Source organism: Sardina pilchardus, chromosome 2, assembly GCF_963854185.1.
Source record: "Sardina pilchardus chromosome 2, fSarPil1.1, whole genome shotgun sequence".
NCBI lineage: Eukaryota > Metazoa > Chordata > Actinopteri > Clupeiformes > Clupeidae > Sardina > Sardina pilchardus.
This window is the reverse complement of record NC_084995.1, coordinates 18,935,387-18,950,237: the sequence shown is the minus strand read 5'-3', so window position 1 is coordinate 18,950,237 and position 14,851 is coordinate 18,935,387. Positions and strand designations below refer to the sequence as shown.

General features: G+C 47.3%; 1 protein-coding gene across 1 annotated transcript in view; it reads right to left on the bottom strand.

Annotated features, from left to right (window-relative positions):
* Positions 1–8,719, bottom strand: part of stox2a (storkhead box 2a) — a 44,064-nt gene extending 35,345 nt beyond the window's left edge. The window contains exon 1 of the mRNA XM_062551433.1: positions 8,542–8,719. Coding sequence (XP_062407417.1) covers positions 8,542–8,719 — 178 coding nt within the window. The remainder of the gene's footprint in view (positions 1–8,541) is intronic.
* Between the last annotated feature and the right edge of the window lie 6,132 nt (positions 8,720–14,851).

Here is a 14,851-nt window from a genome sequence, read left to right as displayed (position 1 = left end):
TAGAGGCTAAACAACACCATGAGCATCATGGCTCTGTAGTATATAAAACTGTAGTATAAAACTCAACACATACTGATACTGGGATCACAAATGAGAGGTGCACTTTACTCCTCAAGAAGAGAGGAGAAGAGTGGCAAAGGACGTTCTCCTGCCTCAGAGCAGGTTCTAGGTTCTAGGCTTTCAGTAGACACAACAAATCTAAAACAGAAGGGTGCTCGAGTTAAGGCAAGCCGGTGACAGCTCACCAAGCTTTCAGGGGGCGGAGGAATGCAGAGGTACGAGGCTGTGGATCAGCGTGTCATGACTCATGAGATTCAGGATCTTTCTTTTTTTGTTGCAATACTCCAGATGGGGGAGAACATGAGGAGGACGACAAAAGACATGCCCAACAGCAACATAAAGTAGGAGGAAGTTACGTTTTTTCCCCCCCTCATAAATCAGTTCTGTTCAGCGAGCTCTATACAACACTGGAAAAAAAATAAAATAATGAAACAACCCACAAACGCTGAATGCCATGCCATAATGTCATGCTTCAAAGGACTCTAAAGGAAAGAGCCGTATAGAATGGGTGCAGAGTAGTGGGACAGTAAGGCTGCACCCTTAGCGCCTGCCATGGAGCCTTAGAAGCCATCAAGGTTCCTTATTCCATCTTTAGCTGCAATGAAGCTTGAGTATCAGTAGTGAAGAGTTTAAATGAATGTGAGACAGGATGCTAAAACCTGACTAGCGCTCAAGACAGCAGGAAGCACGAGACCATCAAGTCCTGTTTTGATACATCTCCAACAGAGAACAATAAAAGCACTTAGTCACATAATTAACAACATATCCACATAACTGGTACTTTCAGGAAGAAATATTACTCTATTCATTCAATGAAAGCCACTACAATTAGTTTGTATCTGTCACATACTTCTAGGTGTCTTGATAAAACTGAACCCTGCTACAGCCTCACCATTTGAGTTGATGATTGATGGTACAGTAGCACCTGACCTCCAATCTTTTCTTACAGGACGAGAACAAACAGATTTGTTTTACTTCGATCGGACAACTGAAACATTGAGTGTGATTAAAACTTAAAAACACACAGCTAGCGCACAGCTACCAGCTAGTAGAGACCTAAAGGAAACACTGAAAAATGCCCGGGATTATTCAATGGCAGTAGGACAGAGGCCACCATGGCCATGCAGTAGGTGTGAGCTATAGACATGAGTGGCCAGGGATGCTGACTGCTGATAAGTTTGGCTCCAAGTGCGACACAGACGAATCTGGGTTCCCCCATCAGAGGGAAGGTGGACTCACTCAGCAGCACACAGGCTGACCTAAATACAGCAGCAGCAGCAGCAGCAGCAGGGACAGAGAGGGAGAGGGGAGAGAGAGAGAGAGAGAGAGAGAGAGAGAGAGAGAGAGAGAGAGAGAGAGAAGGAGAGAGAGGGAAGGAGAGAAGGAGAGAGGGAGAGAGAGAAAGATAAGGAGAGAGGGAAGGAGAGAGAGAGAGAGATAGGGAGAGAGAGGGAAGGAGAGAGAAAGAGAGAGAGAGAGGGACAAGGATAGAGACAGAGAGAGGGAGAAAGGGAGAAAGAGAGAGAGGAGATAAAAAGGAAAAAGAGAGAGAGAGAGGGAGAGAGAGATATAGGCTGATTGAACACAATCTAAAAGATCTTGGTGAGGCTGCTGAAAAAATGAAAAAAACCTAACTATAAAAAAAAATACAAAGCCACAAGCATATGCATGCTTTAAATAGTGCCACCTGACGTCAGGTTGGAAAAAGGCCCTGCCATGATACAGTAGTGAGTGCTGTCAATGAGCGCTCCAAAATAGCAACAACTCGGAGCCAAACATCTCACTGCAGAGACAGATTGTGTGCAGCGTTCAAAGATGGCCGTCTGGGCGGTCTCAGTGGAGGGGCTATCAGGTCTTTCTGTTACCATAGCCAGCACAGCAGGGCTATGTGCAGCCCCGTTTCCCTGGCTCCTCTCCTTCCTCTTTCTCTCTCTCTCTCTCTTTTTTCAATCATCCGTTTTAAATCCTGATGCGAGTGGGGTTAGTGATGTCAGCATCTGGGATGTCCAGAATGTGGGTGGATATTTTTAGCATCAGTGTGTAAGAGTGTGTGCGTGTGCATGTGCGTGTGTGTGTGTGTGTGTGTGTGTGTGTGGTTGGTTGGTTGGGAGGGAAGGAGACGAGAGTGAGTGTGTATGTTGAGTGAGCAGATGAAAGATACAAAGGGACCATGTGTGAGAGATTGTGTGCGCATGGATGAGAGTGTGTGTTAGTTGCATGTGTTTGCAAAAGGGACTGAGTGTGTGTGTGTGTGTGTGTGTGTGTGTAGGGGGCCAGGGCAGGCACTGAAAGAGAGAGAGAAAGAGCTATCCCACTCCCAGAGGCTTACAGGCTTCATCATAGCAGCTGGGTGATTTCTACAACTCTAACAGCTGACTGGAGGCGGGGACTGTGGTTTTACTCACGCACAGCCTCCCTCCCTCCCTCCCTCCCTCTCTCTCCCTCCCTCTCTCTCTCTCCCTCTCTCTCCCCCTCTCCATCTCTCTCCCTCTCTCCCTCCCTCCCTCCCTCCCTCCCTCCCTCCGTTCTCTATGCACATCACTACAGAGGCCTTGGCTATCACTGCACCAGTCCTCCATGGCCTCATTTCTCCATCCCAAGCCTCAGCTCTGCCTGCACGGTGCTGCAGCTGGGATAGCACTGAGCTCCCTCGCCTGCACCAGAGAGGCCTGATCCACATCGGACCACATCAGACCATATCTGGTGTCTCAGATCATATCCAACGATGGCCGACTGACGCGGAGTCGAAACCAGGAGACTGACGCAGACTACATCAGGCCACATCACGCCACGGCCACCCACACGCCTCTGTACTGTCATCATTACACAGCAAACTCCGTATCGCAATGGTACACCATGCCATGTGACACATGCCACTGCAGCTTGTATCAGAGTATGGCACAGCGCATATGTTTACATTGCAAAGAATTGAATGTGTTTGTGGGCATACGTAAATGCTTCAATGTATTAAATCAATCAGCATTGCTTGGGAAATGACATGATCAATTGAAATACAGTGGATCTCATGTCAGTTCTCTGCAGTTCATCACGACTGAAAATATTATGTGAATAATAATGAAAACAGACTGTTTATGACCTAAATTTGTAGCCACTGCAATGTCACACTTAACTTATATATGGTGTGTTTTTAGCTTTAGTTTTTAGTTTTAGATCTCATATCTCATATTGGGTAAGTCTTTCATTGACTCCTTCATCCTTCTTACATTCCCTCTTCATTTCCTTCATGTCATCAAGCGGCGGGGCTAGGACATAGGCTGTGGCCTTCAGGGGCTATCGGACTGATCATGATCATGAATTCTAAGCACATGAATGCTCAAAGTCTTAACTACCAATTGGAAACTTGAATTTGTCAATGATACCTGAATTGCTCAGATAGGGACATGTTTGTCCTCAGTTGGGGTCATCACTATGTTAAGTCTCTTAGCTCACATGGATATTGCTGCCTGAGTGATGTTAATGTGATCTTGGCAGATATTACAGTTTCGCAACATACAACCTGCTTGTCCATATCCACATAAATGCCTAGAGAAAATTCTTTTGAGGAAATATAAATGTTTAAAATAATTCATGTCATGGCTCAGAAAGAATGGATCAATTTAATTTGTGCTTCATTGTTACACAGATACTGGAAACAGCACTTGAACACGTGTTCTTTAAACATTCTGAGCAACACACACTGTTTGGGACATTTATGTTGTTTCCTCATTCCAACATCAACGCAGACAAAATGCTCAACTAGGAAATCTGGACCTTCCAAGGAGCCCATGAAGGAAGCATTGCAAAGGCAGGTAGGAAGGAATGTATGGAGGACTGAAAAATAATTCTTATTTTCCCCTGGTCATTGCTTCATCCAGAATTTGTAAACCCCCATTCATTCTGAGTACCTACATTGATCTTTAATCAAAGTAGCCTATAATATTGTAATTACATTTTATGCATTAGCTGGTGTTACCTATGTCTTATGTCCATACTAAGTGTTCGCTACTATTTGCAATTTCAGCTATCCACAGCTGATCTGTACCCTCCACAAATACATTATATCACGTGGTAAAAGTCCATATTTGAGGCTGTATAGAGCTCATAAAACTATCAAGTTAATTAACTAGCAGTTATATCAGTATTAGCAACAGCCCAATTGGTAACTAGGTTTAAAAAGATAACTTAAATGTTAGTCATTAGAGTGCATACCTGTGCCAGGTGACTCAGATCTAACGTAGCCTATACCCTCCACCAAGGAGTGTGCATTGTGTTGTGTGTTGTAATCAGTATTACGCAATGGGCCAATGATAAACCCATGTAATTAGTAGTTATCATTTAATTTTGCCTACTATTTTTTCCAAAGCCACTTACAGATATAAGGGAAGAGCAACTTAGGCTTGCTTAAGGGATCGACCAAATCCAACCCTCATATTATTTAGCTAATACATGTTAGCCTAATTTACATTTACCCAAATTGTGACGCTGATCTGACTTGCAAGATGACTGTGAATGATTGTAGTCCAGGCCAAGAAAACTTCTGGAGTTATCACACAGTGGTATCAGTCTATCAGATGAGTAGGGCCTATGGAAGTTCAGGAAAGTTGCAGCTACATTTTTGTAAAACTGCACACGGTACAGAAACAAAGAGCCCTGCTTACAGTTACTAGCCTAGAGCGCACAAGGCTGCACATTGAGAAAACAGATATTATTCAGAATTGTGTTTATATTACAAAACAATTATCCAGTCATTGTAATCAGTACACTAAGATCAATGGAGTGAACGACCTGGATGACAAGCGGAAAAGGCAGCCTCATCATTTGATACCATGAAACTGAATTTGATTTTGGGGAAAAAGTTTTCAGCAACATGCTTATATTTGCAATTCTTTTTTTTTTTTTTTTTTTTTTTAAAAGCCATTGAGCAAAGCAGTGTGCTAAACCAAACAACACCACATTCACAACGGTCCAACACCGTCCACTCAGCTGGCATCCATCTGCACCGGGCGGCCATGTCTGACCCGTTTCTGCCCCAGTCCTCCTACCTCCCAGAATGTTTTCACTGCCCAAAGAGAAATCAAAGCTTGAGATCAATGATCAGCCCTCACTATTCTCTCTCCATTCCTGTCGTTCCGAGTAAACAAACTCAACTACACTCTGTTGAACCTTGCGTCTGCGAGAGCCTTATTAGCAGGACGCCCCATCATCGGATCGCTTTAAACTACCTCAGTTAATCTGAGTGGAAAAACCCGATCCACCACTGTTTATCTTTTGGGCCTCTTTGAAAGCAGAGCTCAAATTCTTGAGCCCCGGTGTTACTTACAGCAACTCTTTCCAGTTAGCATACTTGCCAACCCCCACTCAACACAAGTTAACTACAGATAGAGAGGTATCCATTCAGTGACAAGTTCAAATTTCTTGCTCACACAAGCAAACAGAAGAGGCCAGTGTCTCCCGTGCATGTGCCTTGCACAGGGTACTGGAAAGGTGCTGATAGCCAGATCACCCACCTCATTTGGGCCTATTGACGGTGGACAATGAGACTCGACCAAGTGCACTGCATTCCAACAGCAGACCGGCTGTGAGGAGGACTTGTGACACCTGGACTGGAGACTAAACACCGTCCTCAGTCATCACAATAGTCATCAAATAAAGGGAATTATGAGAGTGTGTTTGCATGATTATATGTGGCTGTCGCCGTGTGTGTGTGTGTGTGTGTGTGTGTGTGTGTGTGAACCCATAATATATAATAATCAGTCACTAGCTAGAGGTTTTGTACAACATGCTTGGGTAGTGAAATGGCCCAAAACTGGCCTACTTTCCCTTTCCCAGCAGGCTAATTACATGGCTGCTGGTCATACTGATCTGTGAAGGGGATAGTGAGCAACAGCAAGCTAGTCAGCTAATGTACTTTGAGGCCCTGGTTGGTCAATTTTGTGAAAAAACATGGAACCCCATGATCCCACTTTACGAGCAGAAAACCCACCTGACCAACACAATGTTTTATAAAAATGTGCCAATATCAAACCCACTGTATTGCCTGTTCACTGTTGGCTAATGTCTCACAAATGTTGCAGTGGTAGCCTAAGGTTAAACCTACGTAACATAGGATGAACTAGAGAACCAACGTTTAAGGAGGGACTTGTTTTGACCTTAGGCTCAAGTATAAAACATGCGAAATCTGGAGGTGTACCACTAACAGGGCATTTACTTTAGACTTTAATAGACAAACAAAATCTTTCAACCAAAAAAAGTTAATTTGCTCCGACGCAGCCAGGCATGATCCCACAACTATCCCACACAGATGGCATGCTGCTGTCCTCCTAACTATATGAATTGCATTGCATCATGTTAACATTGCTACTTCTACTGTCTCTTCATCTGCCCTTTTCTAAACGTCATCAAGTTAATGATGTTACGTACGTGATTGCTGAAGTGAAGCTGTTTATTTCAAGGAATGATTAGGATACTGGCTATAGTAGCCTATTTCAACACAAGCCTTACCTCACTGTAAGTTTATAACTATTGATCAATTTTGCAGGTGAACTGCCTAATATTCTGTTTATATTACAGCCATGTACTTCAAACTTCCTGAGAAATCTATTGTTAGTAGTGTTAACGTAACATTAAGTTTTAAGGAATAAGTTAATGCCACAGTGCTCAGAGTCCTTTAACATTTAGATTGTTTCAATATTAACTGTTCATGCATAGATCAGTGACAGCAAGAAAACAGCAACTTCTGTTTCCATATTTCCTTTCCTTGTTAGGTATAATTATAGCCCGACTGTGACTGATATCTATACACCATCAGAGCCACTGCTAATAACATAGCAACTTGATTTGTTTGTGGGACAAACATGGGAGCAGTGTTGCATCAGGTGAAGCTTCAGAAAATTCAACAATCTGATTGGTTATTAATCTACATGATTGACAAGTTTAAAAGGTCCATTATGTCCCACATCACTGGTGAACACAAACATCTAGATTCATTTTAGATGTAGGTAACGCCCCTTTGCCATTGTCATAAGGGGGCAATCATGCTAGCAGCGTACCATTGGGGGGAAGTTACACTTTACACATGCTTTAAATTCAAATAGGATTTATTTTGTTTCTGAACACAATGGTTTCAAGGGATTATGTCTATTTAACAGTCCAATCTACTTAATTCACCCTCAATATCCTGATGTTGAAGACAAATTTGCCTGGTAGCTAACTTTCAATGTTAGCTTTATTAGCTTTCTTGTCAGTGTAACATATGCTACATGGCATAAGGCTTGGCTTGCTAAACCAAGCTCAGTCTGGCTATTGAAAACAGGTCTAATTAATCTACTCGAGATAGTTCTGTCGGTGTTACTGAAATTACTGAAACTTGGGAATTTTTGGTTTTCCTGCCCACCCGGCCAACCCCGCTTACACACAGATAAGTCCACACTTTCCTTATGGCTTTTATTTATGCTTGCTTAAATACTTAATTCTATTAAGGTCTTTCCTCTACTTACGCAGGTGCATTTCCATCAAGTTACATTCAACTGAAGCTATTGTTTTCCCACTCCTAAGGGAAAAAAACTGCAGTATTTGCAAAATAGTTCTCCTTTGGTCTCAGCCCAAGTCAAATTTAAATTCAACTCATAATACTCTTTTCTTTCTCAATCTATTCGTATTGCTCTTTATGACTCCTAAAGGGAGTTTTAGGAGAAACAGGTCAAATCTAATTTCCAAATGTTGCTTTCCTATGAGAACCCTCATGGCACCTGCAAGCCTACTTCCCCCGTCCGTCCGTGACTCTCTTTCATTGTGTTCTTTCACTGGCTACGTGAGTTTACTTGTGTGTGCGCATGTGTGTGTGAGTACGAGAGAGAGACAGAGAGAGAGAGAGAGAGAGAGAGAGAGAGATGTTCATCATCACAGCTCGACACCTCGCCATTTAAACATCCGCAGATCCTTATCAACCGTGCCAGCCTTGGCCTCCATCTCTGTCAGAATAACTGACCATTCTCACAGAAAACCAAGACCAGACAAACACGCTGTTTCACACTAATTCGCAATTCTCTAGCCCTTTCCGCTTGCTCGCAGTTTCTTGCATGTGCAAGCCTCAGAGGAGTCGAGCTGCTTACATTCGCATTCAAAACGTTGCAACTGCTCTGCTGTGATACCCTTGCTGGGGACCAAAATGGAGGATGCCTGCCTGCTTCTTCCCTCGTCTTTTTCCCTCGTATCTCATTGTACTTTGCTTTGCTCCGAAAGTGGTCACAGACATCACACATATCATGAAACGCCCAAAGACGGATGAGTAGGCTACCTTACGTCACCTCTCTCACCTCTTATTTTTTTTACATAACCTGCCATCACCAAACAAGCAGCACGGACTGAAGAGCAACGACAAACAGAGAGAGAATCAGACAGACTAAGAATCCTTAACTAGCACATGACAGCACAGCAAGTCGTTGGTCTGGTTCTGTTCTGTTCGTGGAGGAGAGGACCCACCTGGTGTCATGTAGCCCCGTGGCGAGGGGGATATGTGAGGGGGGGGAGGCGGCGGAGGGAAGTGCTTGTGGTGGCGGTAGTCCTTCTCACTGCGAGAGCGCGTCCTCTCGGGGGGCCGCTCGGCGAACTCGGCGCTGGGCCAGGCCCGGCGCAGGTTGGTGCTCCGGGTCTTCTTCATGGCGAGGCCGGAGGGGTTGGTAGGTCGGGGGGGGCAGGAGGGTGCCGGGCGCGGGGCAGTTAGAGGCGGAAGGGGGGAGGAGGGAGGAGGGAGGGAAAGGTAAAGGGAGGAGAGGAGAAGGAGGGGGGGAGGGGGGGCTACCTCAGGCTCAGTCCCTCCCGCACATTGGCAGGGGGTGCCCCGGGTGAGGGATCAGCAGGCCAAAGACATGGCGTGAGCCAGCGCGACGCACGCACACATACACACACTTACACACTCTCAAACACACACCCACTCTCACACACACACACACTCACACACACACACACACACTCACTCACACACACACTCACTCACTCACACACACACTCACTCACTCACACACACACGCACACACACACACACACACACACACACACACACGTGTGCGGACTCGAACGCAGACACGCGCAGACACGCTCCTCGCACACGGACACACAAACAGAACGAGCAAAAAATGCCCGCCTGCCCGCCTGCCTGCCTGCCGGGCTGCCCGCCTCAGAGCCTGGGCTCAGGGGGCAGTGGTGACGGAGCTGGAGGCAGGACCGGGATCGGTTGGGGGGGGAGGCGCAGGCCGGGGTGGGGGTCTCCTGCACCACTGCTGCCGCCGCTGCCGCCGCCGCCGCCGCTGCTGCTGCTGCTGTGTGCTCGGGGGAGAGAAGCCGGCACTCCCCGCAGGCATCACCCTTCACTGGAGCTCAGCCCTGCGCGACCGCAGCCAGGTGCCCCATTCATACGCCACCGCGCGCTCATAACGCTCCACTACAGCGTCACAGGGGGTGGGGAGGGAGGACGGACGGACGGAGGTAGAGAGGGAGAGAGGGAAGGGGATGGGGATGGGAGAGAGCTGGGAGGGAAGGTTAAAGATGATCCAGGAAAAAAAAGCGTCCGCAAGCGGCTTTCCAGTTACGGAGAAAAAGGGGTTTTTTTTTCCCCTCTCCTTTCAACGAAAGGACGGATATACGGAGGGATGGGAGAGGGAGATGGAAAACCTGGTGATGAGGAGAGAGGGAGGTCGGATGCGAATTGGAGAATGAGAGAGATGTTAGAGTGAGGAGGGAGAGAGAGGGAGGGAGAGAGGGAGAGGGAGAGAGAGAGGAGAAAGACAGCGAGGCCTGCCCTTCCAACAATGGCTCAATTCAGCTACGGGTGCACGGGGAAACAAAAGCACCCCCCCTCCAGCCGAAAAATACAAAAAAAATATATCAAAAGGGTAAAAAAGAGAGAAGGAGGCGGCGGCCTCTCCTGTGACCTCCAAGCAGGCGCTCCGGCACACAGCACTGTCGACAGAGAAGCCCGTGTGTCGATTTCTCCCCCCCACCTCCTCCTCCTCCTCCTCCGATCGCCAGGCAACCTCCGTTCTAGACAAACGACGACACGCAAGCCGGGGGATGGCAGCAGAAAAGCGAGCCCACCGAGCGCAAGAGAAAGAGAGAGGGAAAAAAAAGAGAGAGAGAGAGAGAGAACAGCGGGAGGAGAAGGAGAGAGAAAAAAAAAATCTAATGCACGGCAAGTGGAAAGATTACAGATCCGTCTCTCGTCTCAGGCAAATCCAAACGGGGGGGAATAATCAGGAAGGACGGCAGCTGCTTTTTTTTTTCTCCCTCCTTTTTCATCGACGGCACAGCATCCCCCGAGTGAAATGTCTATCCTCCTCTCCTCCACGGCTACCGCTGCTACCGCTAGTGCTGATGGCCGTTAAGCTGCCGTTGCTATTGCTTGCCAGTGCTGCTGCTGTTGCTGCTGTTGCTGCTGCTGCTGCTGCCGCTGCTGCTGCTACCAGCACCTTCAGAAAGGGTGTGTGTGTGTATGTGTGTGTGTATGTGCGCGCGTGTGTGTGTGTGCGTGTGTGTGTGAATATGTGTGAGTGAGAGAGTGAGTGAGAGAGAGAGAGAGAGAGAGGGAGGGAGACAGAGAGAGAGCGGGAGAGAGAGCGAGAGTGCGTGTGTGAGAGAAAGCGTGTGTGAGCGAGCGTGCGCGTGTCTGCCTCCCGCGCAAGATTCTGCGTGAGCGTGCGTGTGTCCGTTTCTACGTGGTAGAGCCATGAGAGACAGAGAGAGAGAGAGAGAGAAAGAGAGAGAAGTGAGTGAGATAGAGAGATGCAGAATCCACAACTAGAAATAGTACGAAATAAGAGAGGAGGAAAGGACAAGAACATAAATCAAGAGGCAAATTACTATAGAGGTTCGGAGGGGTTGGACTGACACGCTGTACCTGGGCCTGCTTAGGTTTTTTTTTTAACCCCTTCTTTGCTGGATGCTGCATCTACGCACCTGTGTTTTGTCCTGGTGGTTATTTTTTCTCATGTTTTCAACTGTCCCATCTCTCTCTCTCTCTCTCTCTCTCTCTCTCTCTCTGTCTCTCTCTCTCTCTCTCTCTCTCTCTCTCTCTCTCTCTCTCTCTCTCTCTCTCTCTCTCTCTCCCTCCCTCCCTCTCCCTTCCTCCCTCCCTCCCCTCAAAGCAAGCCAGCCTCCAAAATCAGGCAGTGTTGGATGATCTTGTTGGGCTATCAGCATATTCTAATGTAAAGCACATCCCACAGACACACACACAGATGACACACACAGATACACATTCATTCAGACACACACACACACACACACACACACACACACACACACACACACACACAAAGACACATACCATACCTCCCTTGTCCAGGTTCCCCCTCTGGCCACAAGCCCATCCTATTACAGTGTGGCTGCTAGATTTACACTCAAAGCCAAGCAATTTTTAGCCACCGCCTCACAATCCCTCACTGACCGAGAGGCAGGGGAACAGTGAAGCATCAATGGAGAACAAAAACAAGCATCACTGCAAGTTACCGACTCTGAGCATCGTCCTTTATCCTATCTCTCACCCTGCTCATCCTTTAAAGCAATGGAACATCCATGGGAACTCAAATCTTTACTTCTGTTCTAGAATGATGACATCATCTCCTTTCTTTCTTTCACCACCAAAATCAAATTTGTTGAACACCAAGGAACACATCTTAGATCCATAACGCCATAACTTTGTAACTCCACACTCGACAAAGTTGAGAGAAAATCACTCACGGTGTCCTTCAACCTCTGATACTGTGAACCCTAAATCCAATGATTACTTGGACATCTGCATGTAAGGTTCGTCTCCAGGAAATCATATGCAGAAGCAGAACTCATCAAACTCGATCTAATCACCCGGCTTACTGTAGAACTGCACCGACGAGTCGACGGGGGACGAGAGATCTTCATCCTTGTCTGGTTGAGGATGACATGGCACACAGCAGCTTATTTCTGGACCTGGGCAAAGTCCGCAGAATCCAGGTCAAGTCAGTCAGTACTGCCTGTGCTTCTGCTGCAGAGCTGCTCCAGGGTCAGTTGACTCTGAGGGTAGGTTAGGTGGGGGTAGAGGCTTACAGGGTCAGAGGGCATGGAAGGGGGGCGTGTGGCGACGACAAAGCTTTCTCACTCAACCCCTCCCACAACCCCTTCAATTTGTGCAGGACCAGCTTCTCTGATGGGAATGTGGCTTTGATTTCAGAGAGGCACAACAAGGGACGTGACAATTAAGGGTGTTACGGTACAGGGACCCCTGAACCCACTGGCAACAGTGCATTAACATGGCTTCCTCTGATGTCACCGCACTCCATCACACACCCATTCTGCTAGGAGAAGCCATGGCCAAACGGGTCAATGTCTGTGGTGGAGTCCACACATATGCCTTCTGAGTGCATTAGCTTTAACGATTAAGGTCGGTAAGCCTATAGAAATTAACAGTGTCTGTTCGCACGCACATACACACACACACACACACACAAGTCCAGACAGACACACACACACACACACACACACACACACACACTTCAGAGACTTGAAACATTCACAAGCAGTGACCATCTCTGCTATTTCCTTCCTCTCATGGGCCCCTAGACCAAAAATTACACCTTGAAAATGTGTCAGCTCACTTAAATCTAGATATCATAATGAGGACAAGAAAATCCAAAACCTGTGCATGGGGGAGGACACAATGACTATTTCATTATTCGTCAAATATAAAACTAGACCAAAGCACAGACACCGGCATGGCAACAAAACAAATGGAAAATACAACGGAGCAGAATATCCAGAGGGCTGAGTAGAGGGTTGCCCATGTGACACAAATCAACAAGGTGAGAGTGTGAAACATACTGGCGCAAGTCAAAGTGAGAGGCACCTTTCTGTATCTACACGCAGTGTATAGATCAGAGTAGGAACACACCCACAGAAGAACCTTCTAGAAATGAAGAGGTGCCCACTTTGACACATATTGCCAAGGTGTCCATGCTTCCTCTGATGAATGATACTAAATGAAGCCAGCAAATGCATTCCTGGAAGCCTTAGGAGAGGCAGTTTGGGCTTCACCAAAAAATATATACTACAAGTACTGTCATATGTCACAGAAGGGGCAATGGTGTACTTTATGGATCAGCTATACCTGACATCGACGCCACATTTTTACACAAGAACGATGTACACTTGCAACATTAACAGTGCATAACCGGCACTGCTAATTTCAAATGCAGATGTGTGTGTGTGTTGAGGTGCAAAGCCCACTGGGGCTGCATAGGCAGCACACGCTGTAAGTAGCTACGGTGCGCCGTCTTGTGGGTGAAAATGGAAGCGCACCCACTCCTGCTGCTGTAATAGAAACGGTGCACACGTGACTCCTGCTCACATGTTGGTGTAGACGCGAAGGATGACTGCATGCATACAGTTCAACATTTAGACTGTTCCAGCCGCCCTATGGGAGGTCATACGCTAATACGTTTATTGGAAGATTGCCTGAGATGAGAACGATTGTGCACTTGCAACATAACAGTGCATAACCGGCACTGCTAATTCCAAATGCAGATGTGTGTTGAGGTGCAAAGCCCACTGGGGCTGCATAGGCAGCACACGCTGTAAGTGGCAATGGAGTCATCACAGTAACATTTGGAAGACTACTTCAAAAACAGATGAGGGATAGACAGAAAAGAACGTGGCAGAAGATATCACTGGTGTCACCTGTATCCCACAAAATCCAACTCAAGCACAGAGACACTGTACACAATCCTGTTTTTTTTTTTTCTTTCCTTCTTTCCGACAGCACCCCCAACATGGGTTTCACCCGCGTGAGTGAGGGGGCTTCCAAAAGAGTGGCGTTTATTTGGGATGATCCCCCATAAGTGGATTTGCAGTGGGAGAGTGAGCCAGCTCACAATGGAGCCGCGGGGATCCCTACTAATGTGCTCACCCGCATTGTCTCCTAGTGCGGCCCGTGCTGCTCGGTACCGCGAGCTGGGGAGGTGTGAGTGGAGGGGGGGTGGGGGGCGGGGGGCGGGGGGTGCGCTTCGATTGGTTGGGGGCAGTAAAGAGGAGGGGCTTGGCCGTGTCAAAGCTGCTCTACTTCATTCATACCCAAAAAGAAGAAAAAAGGGTGAGTGGCGAGGTGTGTGTGTGTGTGTGTGTGTGTGTGTGAGAGAGGGGGTGTGAGTGTGTGTGTAGGTGTAGGTGTGTAGGGGTGTGTGTGTGTGTGTGTGTGTGTGGAGGGGAGGTGGGTGCTTTACACCAGCCCTCTTATTTCTCTGCCGAGCCGCCACAGTGCTCGTAGTCATGGAGACGGCATGTGATGAGCTCACAGGCGCTGCAGTGTGGCATCTCTTAAAGGAGAAAAGAACACAGGAAGAGAGGGCAGAACCAGCGCTGGAGAACACGGAGAGAGAGAACCGAACCAGCACAGGAAAACACAGGAATAGAGGACAGAACCAGCACAGGAGAACACGGAGAGAGAGAGAACCGAACCAGCACAGGAGAACACAAAGAGAGAGAGGACAGAACCAGCACAGGAGAACACATGACAGAACCAGCAGAGGAGAACACGGAGAGAGAGAACCGAACCAGCACAGGAGAACACAGGAATAGAGGACAGAACCAGCACAGAAGAAAACAGAGAGGACCAAACCAGCACAGGAGAACACAGGAATAGATGACAGAACCAGCACAGGAGAACACAGGAATAGAGAACCGAACCAGTACAGGAGAAAACAGAGAGAGATAACAGAACCAGCACAGGAGAACACAGAGAGAGAGAGGACAGAACCAGCACAGGAGAACA